This window comes from Pinus tabuliformis, chromosome 2_2 (genome assembly GCF_031772625.1).
Source record: "Pinus tabuliformis cultivar Carrire ecotype Pingquan chromosome 2_2, CPIR1, whole genome shotgun sequence".
Classification (NCBI taxonomy): domain Eukaryota; kingdom Viridiplantae; phylum Streptophyta; class Pinopsida; order Pinales; family Pinaceae; genus Pinus; species Pinus tabuliformis.
Genome location: NC_142300.1, coordinates 366,183,428 through 366,204,985, shown reverse-complemented (window position 1 = coordinate 366,204,985; position 21,558 = coordinate 366,183,428). Strand labels below are relative to the sequence as shown.

Below are 21,558 nucleotides of genomic sequence, written 5' to 3'. Positions count from 1 at the left end.
TTTTGGAAATCCAGGTTACAATTGTCAAACTATAGAATTTTAGGTGCCCTAAGGGGTTTTTGAGGGCATTGAATCTATTTCTACCTTCAAGATATTGCAAAATAAACAACCTTTGATTTCAGTGAAACCTCAATTCTTATCCATGAAACTCAATCCTTGAACTTTAAGCAATTTTAAAACAAATTAATAATTCAGTTTTTCTTAAAATTATAAAAATACATATAAATGAGAGTAAGTCTAAATAGGCGACAATTTCACCTTGAAAGTATATATTTTTCTGACAAGTTATTGAAAAATCTGATTGAAATTTTTGGAAATCCGGTTACCACTGTTAAACTGTAGAATTTTAGATGCTCTAAGGGGTTTTTGAAGGCATTGAATCTATTTCTACCTTCATAATCCAGATTGGAACACTTCTAAATCAAGATATTGCAAAATAAACAACCTCTGATTCCAGTGAAACCTCAATTCTTATCCATGAAACTCAATCCTTGAACTTTTAACCAATTTTAAAACAACTTAATCATTCACTTTTTCATAAAATTATGAAAATACATATAAATGAGAGTAAGTTTAAATAGCAATTCCTCATTAGGCAACGCCCATATAAATGTGACAGAGTAGTCTTACTAGGCAACAATTTTGCTTTGAAAATATAGATTTTTCAGACACGTTTTTGGAAAAATCCTATTGAAATTTTTGGAAATCCAAATTACAACTATCAAACTATAGAATTTTAAGTGCTCTAGGGATTTTTGAGGGTGCTGAATCTATTTTTATGCAAAAATGTGAATTGGAACAACTAACCGAAAACATAACAATCTAAGTATCCATATCAAACTCCTTGGTTTGCTACGTCTAAAAATTTTCTAGGATTAAGAAAGATTCTTCGGCGAAAATCACATGGAATATCATTTGTCGACGCGTTTCGAACCAACTAGTGTGGTTCATCGTCAGGACAAGTTGAAGCAACAGATCCAGCCTAGCATGGAGTCTCTGCTCAAACTATTTATCATGCTAGGCTGGATCTGTTGCTTCAACTTGTCCTGACGATGAACCACACTAGTTGGTTCGAAACGCGTCGACAAATGATATTCCATGAGATTTTCGCCGAAGAATCTTTCTTAACTTGATATGGATCATAGAAGCTTAAACTCTATTAATTTTCTAGGATGTTGAATCTATTTCTACTTTCAAAACCATATTAATTTGCTACGTCTAACAATTTTTGAAAGTGCTAAATCTATTTCTACTTTCAAATTCCGAATTGAAACAACTCACTCACTGAGTACATAACCATCTTAGTACCCCATATCAAACTACTGCTTGGTTTGCTACGTGCGACGTTTGTGTTCACGAGGAGACCCACATGGGCAAATAATTGAAAGTGTTGATAAACCTTATCAAAAAGCCAAAGGCGATATTCTTATCATCATCATCATATTTGACCAAACAATACCTTTCAATCCGCGTCAGCCTTCCCTATTTAATTTAACTCGGTTTGACTAGTCACCAGATTCCGCAGCCCTCACTTTCCAAAACCCGGCAGCCAAAGGCGGGCGGGCGCGCGGTCCACCACCGGGCTCAGGTCGGCGCCGCTGATCCGAGAGACGGGACGGCTATGTCTCCGCATCTCGCTTCATTTGACGCACTGTGGGCTCCACGACGCGGCGTTTTCCCGTCGCCGGCGAGGGTTTCGGCATGCCGTAATACTGGCTTTTGAATTTCAAGTGAATTCCTATTGATTTGTGAGGGCCGACATTGCAATGCTGGACCTTCAATACCGTCAGGGTTAAGCTACTAAACCTAGGGTGGGTGTGGTGGTATATTCAAGATTTTTATATTTGATTTTGTTGACCGCGTGGGCTACGCGTTTACTTCCCTGCACATTCGTCATTCTTTCCTCGCTTCATTGCCAGACAGAGAGGCAGCCAGACAGCTTCTTCTTGGTTCTTTCCCTTTCTTGATCTACAAAAGCTGCGATCCTACTTCTCTTCTTACTGGGCGGTTTCACGAGGAGAGGCCAGCAGTAGCGTACGATTCATCTCTGCATCCGGTGAGCACTCACTAGCACTCTACACTGGCTCTTTTCAATTGCTTTACTTTCTAATCATGCCTTGGGAATGTCGGATTATTGATTTCAGTGCAACAAAATGGGTTCAGTTTTCGGGATTAGTAAAAGTTCGTTTCAATTTATGACGCGCCTTCGGTTTATGGGTTCTGGGATTTGAGGGTTTCATGCATTTTGCCTCTCTGTATTTGTTTCCAGATGAAATTTGAAAGTTTCAGTTGAGCTTTCTGGGTTCCGGTAATACTGGCAGGTTCCTGTGTTCATTAAAGTCAAATTTAGTTATATATATATATATATATATATATATAGATATATATATATATTTTCAGTATGGTCAGGGTTTTTCTGTGTAAAATTCGGCAGTGTTGGGTTTTGCCTGGCTGCTATTTGAAATGACTGTGTTGCGCTGTGTGCGTTTTATGTTTTCGGTCGTACGTTTTCACTGTAATTAAACAGAATAAATATGCGTTATTTATGTCAATTTTTTTGAATTTTTAATGTTTATATTTATCTTTTGCTTTCTTTGGCATCAGTGGAAACTCCGACGGGCATCTATTATAATAGAATTGAGCCCGGCAGCAACCCTCGGACACATTTTTAACCCATGAATTTGATTTGAGGCTGTGATTCTCCGGGATAAGATGTATAACGTGTAACTTTAGATTTATTAGATATTCATTTTTTCACAACTTTGGGAGGTTTGTACTGTTTGCTTTTGGTTTTTGATCATTGTTGTTCATCTGGCTGTGATTTTTTATGTCCTGTGGTACCGTCCAAATCACTTTCTCCTTAACAAAGTGAACAGTAAAATCCCATGTGTTTGCATTTATGTATACCCTGATGAGAAGTCAAGCCCTACATGTATGGATGTCTGCTTCTGCCATACAAGTTGGGCAAACAACAGCAAGAATGGAACCCTGGTCAAACGACAGCAAGAATGGAGCCCTGGTGGATGGCCTAACACTCGCTCAGCTTAAGAGTGAACCAATGCCCTGTTACTTTTGTGTTCGTGTTTGTGAAATTTGGTGTTTTAACGACAATAGGCGATATAATGAAAATGTTATTGCAGTAGTACTGGGCTGTTAGTGTTTGTGATTGTGAAATTCGGTGGTTCAACGACAATTGACTTTATATTAAAAATGTTATTACAGTACTACTGGGTTGTAATTGTTTGGCAGGAAAAGCAGAATCGATTTAGAGCGATAGTGATCCACTGCCCCGTTGGCTAATTTTTGTACCTTTCTGTTGGTGTTTCTGAAATTTGGTGGTTTAACGACAACTTACTAGATAGTGAAAATGTTATTACGCTACCACTGATGGAGGTGGGCGTATTTTAGTTTTTGTTCTGTTTTGAGTTAGAGGCGGATAATGTTTGGCAGGCAACGCATGATAGTGTACCAATTTATGTAAATTTATAACGTTTGGCTAATTTTTGTAAATTTATGTTGGCGTTTGTTTAGTCTGGTGGTTTAACGACAGTTTGCCATATAACGAAATTGTATGTACAGAACTACTGATTTGGGTGTTCACGTTTTAGCTTTTGTTCTTTTTGAGTTCGTCTTCTAAGGTTTGGCTGGCAAAAGAGGATGAATTCACAGCGATAGTGGACCCATGCCCTGTTCGCTAATTTTTGTGTTGTTGTTTGTGAAATTTGGTGGTTTAACGCCAAGTGGTTATATGGTAAAAGTTTTTGTTTGGAGTACTACTAATGGGTGGTTACGTTTCAGATTTTGTTTTTTTAAGTCAGAAGTTGGCAGGCAAAGCAAGATGGATTCACAGGATAGTGGACCAATACCCTGTTGGCTATTTTTGTATTTTTGTGTTGGATTCTGTGAATTTTGGTGGTTCAACGACAACTGGCTGTACAATATTATTTCGTTACGGCTGATTGGCGTGGTCACGTTTTAGTATAGTTTTTTGTTTTTGTTTTGTGAGTTAGAGGTTGTTTTTTGTTTTTGTTTTGTGAGTTAGAGGTTGTGAATGTTTTGGCAGTTAGAGCATATTGAATTCATACCAATAACTATGAGAAGAACAGTCTAGCAATAACAATGTCAATGTTATTATACCCTCTAGGTTGGCCTGATTGACTTGTGAGTTTCTGAAGTTGGCTGGCCAGCTGAGTTTGGTGCCTATTCAGCTGACCCACCAAATTTGACGAGATTGCCCAACTGTGGTGTCGAGTTATTATGAGTCTTTTGCTGAATCAAGCCAAGTTATTCAAGTTATTTTCTCAGTTATTGGTGAGCTATTCTTTCTTAATTGCAGAGTTTTTCAAGTCACTCCTAGTGGCTGTCTTATAAGTCATTACCGAGTTTTGAGTTTGCCAAGTTTGCAACTAGGTACGGGATGGCTGCCATGCCTGATACCGAGTTATTCTGACTTACTCTAGGTTAATTTGATTTATTCTGATTTATACCCGAGTTGCTCCCTGGTGACAGTCGTATTGAGTCATTCCTGAGTCCATGTTTGACAGGCTTGTAATTAAATTCTGGATGAATTTGTAAAATTTGGTAGCATGAGCCAGGGGGTTCCCAACCGCGACCATGGGAAAGTTCTTCCAATTTAATGTCTCAAGTTGGTTGAAGAATGAATAGCACAGCACCCTTGCTTATTCGTCTGGTAAATCCCCATACCTCGATCCCCATGGGATTTACCTGACTGTACACAGGGCTCAAGTTTTGCATCTCATAACTGAACAGGAGCACCCATTTGTGCTTCCTTCCATGCAACTTATTAGTATTTTATTTTCGTTTCACCAACAGATTGACTGATTCATTTTAATGGGTATCTTAGTTGCATTTAAGCCCGATGATAATGAAGAAGCACTACTCTGGGTAAACAGTTTGTTTTCGAGAATTTATGAATTTGTTTTAAGGTCTGTTTCAACACTTGGCTATATTAAGAGCAATTGCCACACTAAATGGATTTGGTACTTTATTTACTGTTTTGGATTTGGTCTGTTAGTATCTTATGTTGATGAGAATATGAATTCCTGTTGCTTTTATATTTAAACTTGATATCTATAATCACATGTCATGCTGTCTGAAATTTGGATGTTCATTTTTCCTCTCAAGCTTTCCTTAGGGAGTACAAGTTTGTAAAAGTTGGTAGTCTGAACTTTGAACTTTGAAACAGAGTTTTTTAAGACACTATTAAATAAAATTTCAGTTTCAACTTTCAACCAATATGTTTTCTGTTATTTGGGTTTCATTTTGCGAAACTGGTAATTTATGGTAGGTATACCCCTACAAGGCTACAATGAACTGGATTTTCATGATTTGTGATATAAGTGGGGTAGATGTTCCTATGCTCTTTGATTCTTGTGCAAAGTTACTGGTTTTTTTTTGGTGCAGGTATGATCCTTACGTCATTATAATGCAAAAAGTTGATGTGATCCTCAATGATATTGTGATTATCTCTTACTTCCAAAAATGCAACAATTCATTATTACTATTCTACACTCTCAGAAGCTCAGTCTGGATCTCGTCTAATCTTTAGAGGTCATTATAACACAACAAAGTGACCTTTTCATCGTTGATATTTTGAATATCCTTATTTTCGGAAATGCCACGATTCATCATTACTATTCTGCACTCCTGCCAGTAGCTCGATCTGAATCTTTGGTCTAGTCTTTAAAGGCCATTAGGTTTATCCCTGTGTTATCATACCCAGGGTTCATTAGCCCTCGTGTCTACCAACCTGCTCATTCTCCTTTTCATAATGATTTACTTGATTTCTTTGAACAGATGTTGACACTTGCACCCCTGCGCTTTTGGTGATTAAATCTATTGTTGAAATGAAAATATTCCAAAATAAGAAGTTTACATATTTTCAGGCTTTTTCCTAAAGCGAGGCCCTGAGCCAAGTCTTTTTAAGTTCAGATTTGTTATTGGTTGCTGCACCATTTCTGAAAGCGTATGTCAGATTCGTTTAACTCCAAATTTACAAGTTAAGGTATTTTTCAAGTTTTTACCTGGTAAAGTATGGTGTTGATCCAAATCTATAATCTCACAGTTGATATTGGTTCCCTGACCAATATCAAAATCATAGGTTTGAATTGGTCCTCTCCTCCCATTGTCAATTACTATTCGTCCAGCCTTGCTCGGATCATTTTTGGCATTTCCATCATATTATACAAGCCAAAATGGTTTTAAATTAAATACTAAGCGAGGTTAGTTGTAAAATGATGCTCATTTCTCGTTCTTTTAACATTAGTTCTTTACTTTGTTAATTATTGCTTCTGCATTCTTTTCCTGCACCCCGTTAAGTAATTTTTGTTCTTTGATTATCTGGTGTATGTTTTGTTGTTGGCCTCGGTCACAATAGTATTAAGGTTAGGTAGGGGGATGGTGATGATACAATTTTCTACACGAAACAGTTTAGTTGCAGTTATGTAGCCTTTCACGGTCAAGTATTTTCTGTTCTTCGTTTTGCTTGAGCCTTATATGTATATGTTTCACCATTATCCTAAGTCCTAGTGATTTAATGATTAGTATTAAGGTTAGGTAGGTTTGATGATTGATCGTCGTCATGAATATTATTAAGAAAATGTTTTTTCTATAGGCTAGAGCGTAGTTGCAGTTATGTAGCCATGAGGTCTGACTGTTGCTTGCACTCTCTGTTGCTTTTCTCCCTGCATGCATTGGATGCTGCTCGGGATCATAAAAGTGAGGCAGGTGATCTTGATGGCCTTTCTATGTCCAGTTAAAACTTTTTAGTCTTTTGCGTAGAATTGAAGAGGGTAGGTCCAGTGACTGGAAACTATAAATATAAGTTGTACGGGTAATGTAGCATGGAATGCAGTTTAATGTTTACGCTTGTGAGCTATTAAAGTTTAATTGAATTTGTTAATAGAATGCCTGGAAAATAGATTGCCTGGATTTCTGTTAAGCTTTGATTATTTGGTATGAGATTGCCACTCTTTCCCAGTCAAGGAATTTTAAATCTTTTTGATGGTTTCGTGAATCTAAACCCTCTTGTGATTACTGTGAACGAATATTAGGCACTTCTGACGGTTGAGTTTTTTTTCTTTTTTTTTTTCTTTTCGATTGATGTTTCTAATGCTGGATATATTGACTTCAAATGTTAAAGTATCTTGGTTTAATGCACTTTCCCCCCTTTGGGGGCTGATTTCTCAAACCGAGAGTTCCAGTGTGGGCTCAATGGGTTGGCTATTTTAAGTCAAAAGTGCAATATGCAAGTGAATGGATTGGTTTATGGTCTGAAAATTTTATTATCAATTTCCTTAAGGTGGATTCATACAACTGGTTAGGTCAAGTAAACTTCATGTATAACTGGCTGGGGACCCCACCCTCTGTAGCTGGATCAACACAGAATTCCTCGGTTATGTTATCTAGCATTCCAGTCAATGAACTCCCTCCCCATAGCTAGGTTATGTTTTATTAATTCTCACATTCAGTTCTGTGAATCTGTTATACTATTGTCTAGACTCTAGTATAAGATTACTTTGAAAACATAATTGTGAAATCTTAAAATTGGCATCCTGACAACATTTTGTGCTTTATGTAGGTCTTGGGACTGTATTTCTTAATATATCAATTTAAAGAAAGCATGTGTGGAGCACCAGAGCATTCAAAAGTCAGCGAGAACAATGAAGATAATGGAAAAGTTGTACTTGCTGAGAAACAACTGAGCAAAATGAAGGAAACTCAAAAATGTTTCTCGATTCTCCTTGAACTAGCTGCAAATAATGACCTGATTGGATTTAAGCAAGCTGTTGAGGAAGATGGCTCAGCGATTGATGAGATTAGTTTTTGGTATGGGCGTCAAAATGGTTCCAAACAGATGGGTTTGGAGCAGAGGACTCCTCTGATGATTGCTGCCCTTTTTGGTAGCATGGATGTATTGTCTTATATATTATCTGCTTATGCGACTTGTGGAATAGATGTTAATTTAAAATGTGGGTCCGACAGGAGCACTGCTCTACATTGTGCTGCTGCAGGAGGGTCTAGTTTTGCCGTTGAAGCCGTGAGGTTATTGCTTCAGTCAGACGCAGATGTTAATTGTTTGGATGCTCATGGAAGGAGGCCTGTAGATGTGATTGTGGTTTCCCCGAAGCTCTTTAATGCGAAGGTCATATTGAACAATATGCTAAAAGCAGAATATCATAGCAGGGCAGGGGCTTGGACAAAGGTTCTTAGTAGAGTTTCAGAGTATGGCAATACTGATTTGTCTGGACGAGGGTCCAATAGTCTGGGTTCGTTGCCACATCTCTCGTCATCTTTTGAACCACAAAGTCCAAAAGTGTTGATGTCATGTGCGAAGATTTCCGAGGCATCAAGGAATTGTGCTGATGGTATTGAAAAGAGAGAGTATCCTGTGGATCCTTCTCTTCCAGACATAAAGAATGGCGTGTATAGCACTGATGAGTTTCGAATGTATTCTTTCAAAGTGAGACCTTGTTCTAGAGCTTATTCTCATGATTGGACTGAGTGCCCATTTGTGCACCCTGGAGAAAATGCCAGAAGACGAGATCCTCGAAAGTATCACTATACTTCTGTTCCTTGTCCAGAGTTCAGGAAAGGGACTTGTAGACGTGGTGATCTGTGTGAGTTTGCACATGGTGTTTTTGAGTGTTGGTTGCACCCTGCTCAATATCGAACTCGGTTATGCAAAGATGAAACAAATTGTACAAGAAGGGTGTGTTTTTTTTGCACACAAACCTGAGGAGTTGCGTCCTTTGTCTGGATTTACTGGATCAGCTGTTCCGTCACCCCGAGCTTCGTCTTCATTGGATATGAATTCAACCATGAGCCCCCTTACACTAGGCTCACCGTCTCCTGTTTTCGTGATGTCTTCTCTTTCGCCTTCAAATCCTCCTCAGGGGGGCTTATCCACCCCCCCAATGTCTCCCTCTTCATCATCAGCAAACTCATTAACTCATTCATCATTTGGTGGAACCTGGCCACAACCTAGTGTACCAACATTGCATCTTCCCGGTGGCAGTCTTCAAGTTGGTCTTCAAGCTAGTCGCCTCCGAGCATCACTTAATGCCAGAGATGTACCTCTTGAGGAATTGACCTTAGATTCGGATTGTGAAGGGCAACTTATAAATGATTTTGCTTCTCTTTCAGGATCTGGAAACACCTTGTTGAGGTCTGGAAAATACAAGAGTCATGGCAGTAGTATTGCTCCAGTTAATCTTGAGGATCTATTTGCTTCTGAGATGTCTCCTAGGGGACCATGCCTTGAACCTTCCGTGTTTTCTCAGATAAGTTCTCAAATTCAGTCACACAAGGCAGCTCAAGTTCAGCCTCAGGTGCAAACACCAATTAGTAATCAGATTTCTCAGATACATCAAATGCAGCAAGGTGCAATAGGTGGTCAAGGAAACAGCCATTTGCACTCTCCAGTTCAGCCATCACACCGTCTGCCATCTCTTGGTTTGGATTTGGAGCGACAGACTTCTAATGGGTCTGTTTTATCACCAGCTTTGATGGCTGCTATGAAATCAAGATCTGCTTCATTTGCACAGAGGGATCTCCGGAGCTATAGTTCCCGTGATTTAGGCGCTCATGCATCTTTACCATCTTTGGCAGATTGGGGTTCTCCTACGGGTAAAGCAAACTGGGGGGTTCAAAAGGGAGAACTCAATAAATTTAGGAAATCAGCTTCATTTGGCTTCCGAACCTCAAATGAGCCAGATTTGTCTTGGGTTCAAACCACGGTGAAAGAAAATCCAGTTGATTCTGTGGAGGGATGCACTGTAGGTTTCGCTCTAGAAGCCTTAAGAAACAGACAGACAGAAAACATGAATAATGCAGTGCTGGGTGCTTGGGCTGAGCAGCAGATGCATTTGGATCAGCAAATGGTAGCTTAACATATCCAAAGATTTAGAGACTACTCATTTTTTCCATTTTCTTATTTTTTAAGAACTTGACATTTTGAACCCATAAATATCTGGTCTTTTATCTGTTATATATATATATATATAGATATAACCCTCGAGGATAGCTGGTAAAGAACCGTGGGGATATATACCCTACTTGATGGGTTGTTTTAGAAAGATGCAAGCGATTGGTTGTCAAGAAAAGTTGACAAGACGGCAAAATTTAATGGTACGTGGGCATCTTAGGCATATGAAGTTTGAACCAAGGGATTTGGTAGTAGAATGGTAAAAGAATCTCAGAGTTTCAGGTGTCAGTTTTGACTGCATTCTTGAAATGTTATAAAATTGAGGGACTCTTCCTGTCTCTAGTCTATACTTGGACAAACATTGCAGGGGCTAATTTTGGCTGTATCCATTATCTTCATACTGCATCAACTAATTATTGGATGGAGCAAGATGTTGTAACTTGTAAAAATTGCCTTCAATCTAACAGTATTATCTATTTTGATTTAATGGCCCGAAGCCAATGTGCTTGGAAAGAAGGTCAAATCTCAGAAAGTAATGTTAGAGATGTGTTCTTTAAAACGATTATTTTTGTCTTTTTATCAATCCCTCATTGCAGTGCCAAAGTTGAGATGATCTGTTGCTGTTATATTAAAATGCAGTCTACGAGGGGTGTGTGCAAGATGAAGGTGCAAAGGTGTTCTTTGTTGCATTCCTTCACTTTGCATAATACTGATATCTGAGTAAAAGGTTGCAGCTGCCAATTAAATGTTACTTTAAACATTTAGAGATTGCAGACCAAGTAGAAGAAAAGAAATGTTAACCTTGTCTGACTACTGTTACAGAATGTGATATTCTATTTTGTTCTGATGAAGTGTAAGATAACTAATTTTTTCAGGGGTGATGTTTCGTATGTGGCATGGTAGAATGCTGTGTTTCTCTGTAGCCTGAGCAAAATATTCTGGTATTGACAACAATGATATTCTATTTTGTTCTGATGAAGTGTAAGATAACTAATTTTTTCAGGGGTGATGTTTCGTATGTGACATGGTAGAATGCTGTGTTTCACTGTAGCCTGAGCAAAATATTCTGGTATTGACAACAATGGCTTGCCTGAAGTTTTGTTAGCATCAGTGTTCCTAATTCTTCACAACAAACTGTCGTTGGATAAATGAAGTTGACTACGGCTACATTTTCTTTACGTAAGCGGTAGGGTCACGGGTGATTATGAGCTCTATTTGGCAATAGAGCTCAGGTTAGAAATTTTTGACTGCAGAAATTAAAATAGATAGAACATTCCGTGTCCCTTTCTCGGCAAATAAGGTTAATGCATAGGCTCTGGTTTGTTGTATAGTTATGGGAATTAAAATATATGGAACATTCTGTGTCCCTTTCTCGGCAAATAAGGTTAATGCATAGGCTCTGGTTTGTTGTATAGTTATGGGTATTGGCCCCTGATATTTTGATGTTTACTTTGTATGCCGTTTGTTCTTCAAATATATCATTTTCCAGTGCGTGCCCTCAATCATAGCCAGTCTGAATATTTTCTGTGTAGTATTTTCTTCGACTGACCTACATTCCTATTTTGGTCACTTTTTCTAAAATAGATTCTTTGGATGAATGCGCTTAAAAAGGCTGGATATTTAGCAATCCTCCGAAAAGGCCAGATTTGATATTGTTTACAATCTTTTCTATATCCTCCGCTTAAAAAGGCCAGATATTTAGCTAATCATTGAAAAAGGTCGGATTGATATTGTTTACATCCCTCTTCCAACTCCTTGCCATGCTCCGTGATTTGCTGCGTGATTTAGGTGGGTAACTTGGGTAACTTCAGGTGCCAGCATTTCATTTTGGAATTCTCTTTTGGAATTCTCTTTAGAATTCTCTTTACAGAGATTTTTTTGAAATTTTTTTGGTGGTTTTTTTTTTTTTTGGTCCGTCAAAATCCGATAATTGGAATAATTTGGGTATGATTTAAGAGTTGTTACTATAGTACTAGGAGTATATCTAATATGTTGTAAGTAAGAATTTATAACTTAATATATCTAATATATTCTTAGTCTTAAGAGTATATCTAATATATTTATAATATACTTAAGAGTATATCTAATATATTTATACTCCAATATATTGTAAGTCATAGATATGAGGAATTTATGACTTAACAAAATAAAAGTATATCTAATATATTTATAATATACTCTTAGCCCTAAGAGTATATCTAATATATTTATACTCCAATATATTGTAAGTCATAGATATGAGGAAGTTATGACTTAACAAAATGTTAGAATTTCGAATTCTAGGGATTCTACCAATTCTAGGGAGTGTACCGCTCTAGGGATTCTACCAATTCTAGGGAGTGTACTTTTTAAGTTTTGATAAGTCAAATTTTTTTTTTTGAAATTTTAAGCCAATTTTTTTGTGAAATTTAAAAACAGTTAAGAAAATAACATTTTCAATTATTACACTAAGAAACAATTACACTAAAAACCAGACAAATCTATAATATTTTTATGCGTATACAAAAATATGATGGCATATTGTATGTAACTTTACTTTTCAATATTATATTTGAATACTTTATCATTTATCATCCTAGATATTATTTAATTTTAGAATATTTATCATTAGTGATGATGGACATAAAGGACACGAGAATGAGTTAGGTTCTTTCTTTATTTTCATTTTTTAATATATATAAATTTACTTATTATTATACTTGGATAACGATTTAGATTTCTCTATAATAATTAGATAACAATTTAGATATTGAAATACTGGGTCAGAGTTCTTTTTATAAGTTTTGAAAGGTTTTTTTCTGAGATATATTAAAATATTTTAATACATATTTTAATACTTTAGATAACAATTTAGATATTGAAATACCGGGTCAGAGTTTTTTTTAAAGTTTTGAAATTTTTTTGAAATATATTAAAAGATTTTAATATTTATTTAAATTTAAATATTTTAACTATATATAATTATTTTAAAGTATTTAATATAAAAAATTATGTTTTAGTATTTAATATTTTAATATTTAATATAAAAAAGATGTTTTCTTGAAATACTGGGTCGGAGTGGTGTTTTTTAAGTTTTGAAACATGTTTTTGAAATATATTAAATATTTTAATATTTTTTTTTTAATTTAAATATTTTAATTTTTTTCCCAGTTTTGAATTTTTTTTTGAAATATATTAAAATATTTATTTAAATTTAAATATTTAAATTATATATATATATATATATATATATATATATATAATATTTTAAGTATTTAATATTTTAATATTTAATATAAAAAAGGATGTTTTAATGTTAACTTTGAGTAAAATGATTTAATATCAGTTTTTTATATAAAATAAGTAGAATAATTTAATATCAACTGTATATAAAATAATTGAAAGTAAACAATATTTTGTATCTAAAATATGTCAATGATATGTTGTATGAGTGATATTGCAATGGTATGTTATGTTGTATGATGGAGTGATATTACAATGGGTATAGTATGTTATGTATTTTTTTCAGAGAGAAAAAACCAGATAGATTATATTAAGAGAATATAATGAAACACATATACATAGTCAGATATTTATGCCTGGATGAGCCTCAGCGTTCCTGAAAAGAAATAAGAAAGAGAGAAATGTAGACAATGGATGATGCATCTCAAACTGGCTGAAACAGATAATATGACATATAATCCTTATGAAGGAGGCAGGAACGACAAAATGTTCATATGCAAAACAGCCCAACGAAAGCCATGACTGTAAAAAGAGAATGAAATCAAAAATGTCATCATCAAAACCTGTAGGAAGAAATCCCTACGAGACAGGAGTGATTGAACATTCAGTAATTCGCATCAGTATGGATGCAAGAGGGGCTCTGTGATCTTGAAAAATACAATCATTCCTCCATTTCCATAGTAGCCAGACAACCGTTACAAACAAGGAGCGCAGAGGAATACTTTGCTCACTCCACCACCTGTAGCCCTCCTGTACATAAGCAAAAACTCGGTAAGGGAAACAAAAAGATAAAGACAATTCATACCAGATTTGTAGAGAGTTGGTGCATTGAAAGAACATGTGAGCATTTGTCTCGTGATCTGAGTGGCACATGGAACAACGGCTCGGACCATTCCAGCCCCTCTTTTGAAGAACCTCCCAAGAGAGATTTCTGTTGGAGAAGACCAGCCAGGAAAATAGAATCATTTTGAGCGGGCATGTCACTTTCCATAGTGATAGAGGAAACAATGGAACAGAGCCAACAGTGGGACCATCAATCATTGCATTGTAAATGTCTTTGACCCGAATCGGCTGAGTTGAGTTCTTTATAGTCCATACCAATTTATCTTTATTACCTGAGCGCTGAAAGCCTTTGCTTGATAAGTTCAGGATCACCGAAGCCCATAATGGTCTCATGTGAGGGGGCAGCGATAAGTCCTCTTCGTCCATCCATACAGGGGATGAGGATGTCCATGATTTTATTAGCCTGTCCCACGTGAATATGCCCTTTGATTGGAGGAAGGTTATCAGGCATCTTGGTATCATCAATTCCAAGCCATTCACAATTGGGTCGATACCAATATAAATATTGGAACCCGAAAATATTCTCCATCGAAGATTCTCAAGAAAGAAGGGCAGTATTTTCCTGTAGCTGTTCCAAATAGCAGAGTCTAATTTAATACCAATAGAGGATCTACGATACCAATACACCAAACTGCGCCCTTTTAGGTATCTGTTTTGGATAATCTTGCTCCATGGACCGGAACCGAAGATGCCCCTGAAGAGAGATTTGCAAAGTAAAGCCTTCCCGAAAATTCTCATATTAATGAGGCCCCAACCACTAGTTTCCTTCGGCTTGGATATGGAGTCCATTCTAACCAAATGAATCTTGGACTAATGAGATATTCCTCCCCACAAGAAATTACCTGCTAAAGAACACAATTTTTTAATGATTGACACTGGAAGATGAAACAAGTGAGCCCAATATACCGATAATTGTGATAACACAGCCTGAACCAAAATGAATCTTCCAGCCAGAGATAAAAATCTCGATTCCCAACCAGAGATTTTTTTGAAAAATCTATCAGTAAGCCAGCTCCAGTCTCGTTTCCCATATCCATTGGCTTTCAATGTGTAACCAAGGTATTTGAATCCACTCCTGATAGTGGACTGTGATATACCAAATAACTCGGAGATCCATAATACAGTATCCATATCCGATTCATTATGATACAACATAGACTTTACCTTGTTTATCACCAGACCCGATGCCGATTGGAATTTAAGAAGAGTATCATGTAAGCATCTCCAGGACCTTCTACATAGCATGGAAAAGATAAGAACATCATCAACGAATAAGTTATGAGATAAGGAGATGTCTTTACAGATTTTTACAGGCCTGCATCTTTGATCCGACACCGCTTTTTTGATCTGATTGCTAAGAGTGTCCATCACGAGAATAAATAATAATGGAGATAATGGGCAACCTTGCCGGAGGCCTCTTTCAGCTTTGAAAAAGGATGTTGGAATGCCATTGATTATGACAACATATTTGACATTTTCAACACATGCCATTATCCAGTTGATACATTGTGTTCTGAGACCAATTTTTGCCAGCAGGATTCTAAGAAAACCCCAGTCGACACAATCATAAGCTTTAGCCAAATCAATCTTCAAAATAGCAGCATCAATGTTTTTTGAAATAATAGAGAAAAGACATTCCTGAGTCATAGCCACCGCGTCCAGGATATTTCTGTCTTTGAGAAAGGCATGTTGCTGATTTGAGATGAATGAATTTAACACAGCCTTCATCCTTTCTGCAATGATCTTTGAGATGATTTTGAAGAGGATGTTGCATAAGGCAATCGGTCTGAAGTCATGGAACGTTTCAGATCGATCTTTTTTTGGAATAAGAGCTATAAATGTAGAAGTAATGGCGTTGTTTATATTTCCAGATAACCGTGAAGCCTCCACCATCCTTAACAAGTCATCTTTGAAGATGTCATAAAAGAATGAGAAGAACTCAATTGTCAAGCCATCGGGCCCAGGACTTTTGTCCTTTTTAAATGCTTTGATTGCCGATTGAAGCTCTTCCTCCTTTATGGGGCAGAAAAAATTATCATTAGCCTGATCATTGAACATTTCAGGCATGAGGTCCACAGCCCATAAAATGTCTGATATGTTACTCTGTTGACGGCTATATTGTCTCTGGAAGAAGATTGTCGCTTCAACAGAGATGTCTTGCTGAGATGATAATATGCCACCATTTCCATCCTGGATGTGCCATATGGAATTTATACTGCGTCTGGCATTGGCAAATTTATGAAAATATTTTGTATTTCGATCACCCTCTCTGAGCCAAAGCGCTCTACTTTTGAGCCTCCATGTGGCTTCCTCCTCTTGCAATATCGCTTGTTTGGCTTTCTCCAATTCTCTGATTTTGTTCCTTTTTTCAAAAGACATACAATCAACGCTTGTGGAGTTTAAAAGGGAGCATAACTTTCTTTGTATATCCGCAAACGCCTGTTTGTTTTTTTGTTTCTTTCGAATTTGCCAGTCCTTTGTTATCACCTTGAGACACTGAATCTTCTCTCTGAAAGTGGAAAAAAGAGCCATTTCAGATTCCTTTATCTCCTTCCATTTTTTGCGAATGACCTCGATGAAATCTTGATCTTCGAGATGAACTCTATTGAACTTAAAAGAGTAACCCAGCCGATGATCCAGTTCTTTCCAAGCCAAATAGATGGGCCTGTGATCCGATGTGAAATCAGAACCTGTGAAAGATATCGGCATCCCCCATGCATCAATGATCCCTGTCTTTACAATGAAACGATCCAACCTCTTCGCAATATAGGCAGCACCAGACCTTTTGTTGTCCCATGTAGGCATCCTTTTCCTCGGCCGTATATCGACCAAATCCCTGCTTAAAAATTCCTGTCTTAGTCGTTCTCCCAGGGGATCATTCTTCCTGCCCGTCCCCCAAACTTCATCAGATTCTAAAGTGACATTGAGATCCCCAGCGATCATTAAGGATTCCATATCCAATAGTTCAGAGTCAATTAACTTTTCCCAAAACGAAAGCCGATCCCTGCATGGAGCATAAATGTTTAACATATTGATGGAGAGAGATTGTCCCCTGGTATAAGCAGAAATAAGGATGCCTGCGCAACATTTGAATGCTCTCGCATTAATCCATGTGGGGTCCCACAGCACAACCAATCCACCTGATTGTCCAGTAGCTTCCGTGGCAACCATATGCCAGGCCGGAAACATCTTCCTGAAAAAAGCCAAAGTAACTGAGCTTGAATGCATTGTTTCCTGTATGAAAATAATTTTAGGAAGAGCCGAGAGAAAGATATTCTTGAGCGCCAGAAATTTGGGGGCAGCGCCCAGGCCCCTTATATTCATGGATATTAAAAAGGTCATGTGGACGGCTGTCCAGTCTCCCATGCTCTAAGGGACTGTGTTCCAGAAGATTCCAAAATTGGGACCTCTACTAGCGACAGGTTTGTAATACCATAATCAGAGGCAATCGACCTACCCCGAAAATGCCTGCTGCCACCCCTCTGTTTTTTCCGTACCGTGATATTCCTTGCAGAATCAGGGCTTATGGATGGCAGGGGAGGGGAAGCAGGTTTGTGAATAGTGAGGGGTTCAAGGACCGAGGGATTCCTGAGGAGAAAAAGGTCGAGATCACTGTCAGACTTGTTGACGACCGATTGTACAGGAGAGTTGGGCGGGGTAGGCGAAGGCGCGAGGCCTTTTCCTTTCGGATTATCTGCAAATGGAGAGACCGGAGATGGAGACCGGGACTGAATCTGAATAGGATGGGATCCTACGACAAAGTCACCTTTGTCCATAGACGACGAAAGAGGAACAGGTGGGATCTCAATGGGTTCGGGCGTAGGGGAGCTTATAAAAGCCGCTTTGCGGAGTGATATTACAATGGTATGTTATGCTGATTTGAATAATATACAATTATTTTAATACTTCAAACTTCAAAATTATATGGCCAAATTAAACGATTGGTATATAAATTAGACTAAACCATTCATTATTAATAAAATCAATTAATTCATTAGAAACTTAATAAAACTTTTACCAAAAATGTGTGTCAAAAAGTTTTGGGTTCAAAGGGGCCAAAATGTGTAATAAAATGGGAAATATAAAACTATGAATGTAAATTATGTCAATTAATTCATTAGAGACTTAATGAAACTTTTACCAAAAATGTGTGTCAAAAAGTTTTGGGTTCAAAGGGGCCAAAATGTGTAATAAAATGGGAAATATAGAACTATGAATGTAAATTATGAGTGGTAAAAAGGTTAAATAAAGCATTGAAAAATATGGCAAAATGCGAGCCCATTTCCCCACACCAAAGTATTTGCATGTCTTCGTACAAAAGCGATCCGCCTCAAAACTTCAACAAAAGTACTACAATATTGACCAAAATGTTCAAATTGCGCCTTACACTGTTTCTCATTAAATCTATGCTTCACTTTGATCTTTCTAGTCTGAGAAGGCTTTCAGACCCAAATTCTTCAAAGATGTTTTCAGAAGAAATAATATTGCAACATATTCAGTAGGGCTACCACTAACAACGCTCCTGACATATCCAGAATCTGCCGAGTCCCATGCTACAAGAAGGAATGCAGAAAGCACATTAAAACTGTTCATGGAAGATCGTCCCAATCCCATATATAGAATTCCAAAAATGTACAAGTTAAACTACCCATGCTGAACCTACATATAATTTGAATGCAGTTGAAACAGTTTGATGCCGAGTGACCCAAAATATATCGGACTTTCTTAAATGGTACCAACCTAGGTCAATAATAATTGGTTTGGCTCTTTGATACTCTTTCCTAGTTCATCCATGGACAACAAGGAGTGAGCATTCTAGAGATTTGATATTCGAGAAGACAAGATTTCCATGAACATAATCTCGATCTAAACACGACTTCTGTTAAGGAGGAAACTCAATACAAATCACAAGATTCAACAAAGTCTTCAACCCTGATGGCAAAACTACTTGCAGGTTCAAGCATCGAAATCTCTGATGGAGAGCATGGGAATTCAAATCTCTATTGTAATCGCTGTTTGAAATATTTAACATATTCAAATTGTAGCCCAAGGTAAAATCACAGTTCGAAGAAGTCTAAATTCTAAATCACAGTTCAAGTCCCTTCTATAGGAAATCAATAGCTCAAACCCTTTCTGTCCGTTTGATCAATTAGCCAATGATCCAACAAATCTCAAGAGTCTAATGATCTTCCTATGAACCAATATCTGCGATTTACAACCCAAAATGACCTGCTCTCGCCGTTGAATGATACCATATTGCAGTTTATCAAAGGTTAAAAGCACAAGACTGGGTTCAACACATTAAATGAATATTTTCAATAAAGAATCACACGCACAACAACTAACCATAATAATATTCAACTGGAATTTGAATAAAGGAAAGAGAATAATAATGAATGGAGTCTGTAACAGATAATTTGCTGTTGAAGTTCTGAGATCTCCACCACATCAACTCTCTGTGCACCTCCTATCCACTGACCCTCCACATATTTCACCGAAACATTGGATATTTAGTCGTGCCTGAGGCTATTTTTATTCTTAGACCTCTCGTTGAGTTGAAAATCTGGAGAGCATGGATACCTTTGATACCCCCAGACATTTCACTATCCAAAGCGAGACCATAACTTGTGTGTGCTTGTCCAACCACATGACGGATAATAGTACTGGAGCTAGGGTTCCCGTAAGTAATACCACATTCATGCCAACCACTTTTGATAGAAATTTCACCATCACCAAAGCTAATATAACAGTCCTCGATGCACACATAACAGCTCGAATCTGGATCAATGCTATGGAAGCAGATCAATGCTATCAATCTTATTTTATGAAGCAAGTTCAAGGAAGTCAAATTTGCAATAATAATATCTAGTCCACAAGCTCCACGAGATGCGAACGGGTGTAATCTAGTTTATGGTTACGGAACCAATTCCACCAAACAACTCATTGATCATCAATTGTTCCATTATTACCAGTTATTATAACATCTGTTAAATTGTACCCATGTATCAGACTGCAGTGCTTTCCACCAGGTAGTTCCCTATCTCGGCCATATGAGGGTAAGGGGTTGGTGACTACTGCAGTGCTTTCCACCAGGTAGTTCCCTATCTCGGCCATATGAGGGTAAGGGGTTGGTGACTAGTCCTGTCTGCGTAGTCCTTAAATTGTACCCATGTATCAGACTGCAGTGCTTTCCACCAGGTAGTTCCCTATCTCCCATATGAGGGTAAGGGGTTGGTGACTAGTCCTGTCTACATAGTCCTGTGATCCAAGGATTATTCGCTGAGGCTGAGAAGTTCATTTTATGGCGCAGTATGATGTGTAACGGTCATCAAAGTTGAAATTTTGCTCATAAAAATAAAATAAATAACCATTAGGCCAAGGCACAACTCTTTTATTCAAAACTCTTCTCATCATATCAATGGAAGCAGTGGGTCTCTCATGATCTGGTTGCCTCGAGAGACACATTCTACAACGCAGTATGACCTTGATGTGTAAGTATTTCATGTCCTAAAAAATAATAAAAATAATTTTAACTAATGTTGATCAATCTTAAATTATGTATAATTTTTTAATCCTATTAATGGACTAAGATTAATTATTAAAATATAGCTACAAATTTGAATAGATAGTAAATTATTTCATGTTTTTAATAGTTCATTTATCATATACTTGAATTTGAATGGATCATAAATTTACCTTTAACAAATTTTTTTACCACGTTAAAATTCCAAATTAAGTAAAAGTTTAACATTTTACTCATTACTAAGTCAATGTCATTTTTTAAATCAAAGGGAAAATGTTAATTCAACACAAAATCTAAAATCTTGCTCCAAAATCTTTTAATATCTCATTTACTAAAATGTAAACATGTAAACATTTAACATGTAATGTTTAACATTTAACATTTTGAAATCTAATGTAGGCCCTATTTAAAAATTAATCTAATTATTACTATGTATAAACACAATATAAATTTAAAAATATAAAGAGGTTTACAGACACTAAAAAAAGAGATATGGTAAATAGATAAAAATATAAATAAATTGGATGTATGGTAAATAAATAAAAATATATCAAATGGATTAGAAATCAACATCTAATTATATACCAAGCCTATGAGCCAAATACCATGGTGAATAAAAGAAAATATAAATAAACCTCTTTTTATATTTACTCCATAATCCACTTTATATTTATGAACACTCAAAAAAGAGGTTTTATTTAGGTGAAGCCTATGGGCCAAATTTTTATTGATACCATGCAATTTTTTTTATTATTAAACCTAATATTAATATTAAAAGATTAATAATATTATTATTAAAATCTAGTATTCATATTAATATATTAATATTATTAAATTTAATAACTTTAGATTGATGCAACATTAAATTATATATATATATATATCATGATATATATTAACTCTAAACATAAATGGGAGGGAAGAACAAAGACATAGAGTGATAGAGGTGGAGGGATAGGGGGAGTCACAAGGGAGAGATGGAGATAAAATAAAGGAGAGGGGAGAAGAGGAATCAAGAGAGAAG

General features: G+C 36.7%; 1 protein-coding gene across 2 annotated transcripts; it reads left to right on the top strand.

Annotated features, from left to right (window-relative positions):
* Window positions 1–1,825: 1,825 nt before the first annotated feature.
* Window positions 1,826–10,529, top strand: LOC149192752 (zinc finger CCCH domain-containing protein 24-like). 2 transcript variants are annotated; one of them, XM_089404698.1, is made up of 2 exons: window positions 1,826–2,056; window positions 7,601–10,529. In XM_089404698.1, the coding sequence occupies exon 2, from the start codon at window positions 8,511–8,513 to the stop codon at window positions 9,909–9,911; it is 1,401 nt and encodes a 466-aa protein (XP_089260824.1). In that variant the 5' UTR covers window positions 1,826–2,056; window positions 7,601–8,510; the 3' UTR covers window positions 9,912–10,529. The 2 variants fall into 2 exon arrangements, with proteins under 2 accessions (XP_089260824.1, XP_089260825.1); XM_089404699.1 differs by lacking the exon at window positions 1,826–2,056 and adding an exon at window positions 2,287–2,308.
* Window positions 10,530–21,558: the final 11,029 nt, after the last annotated feature.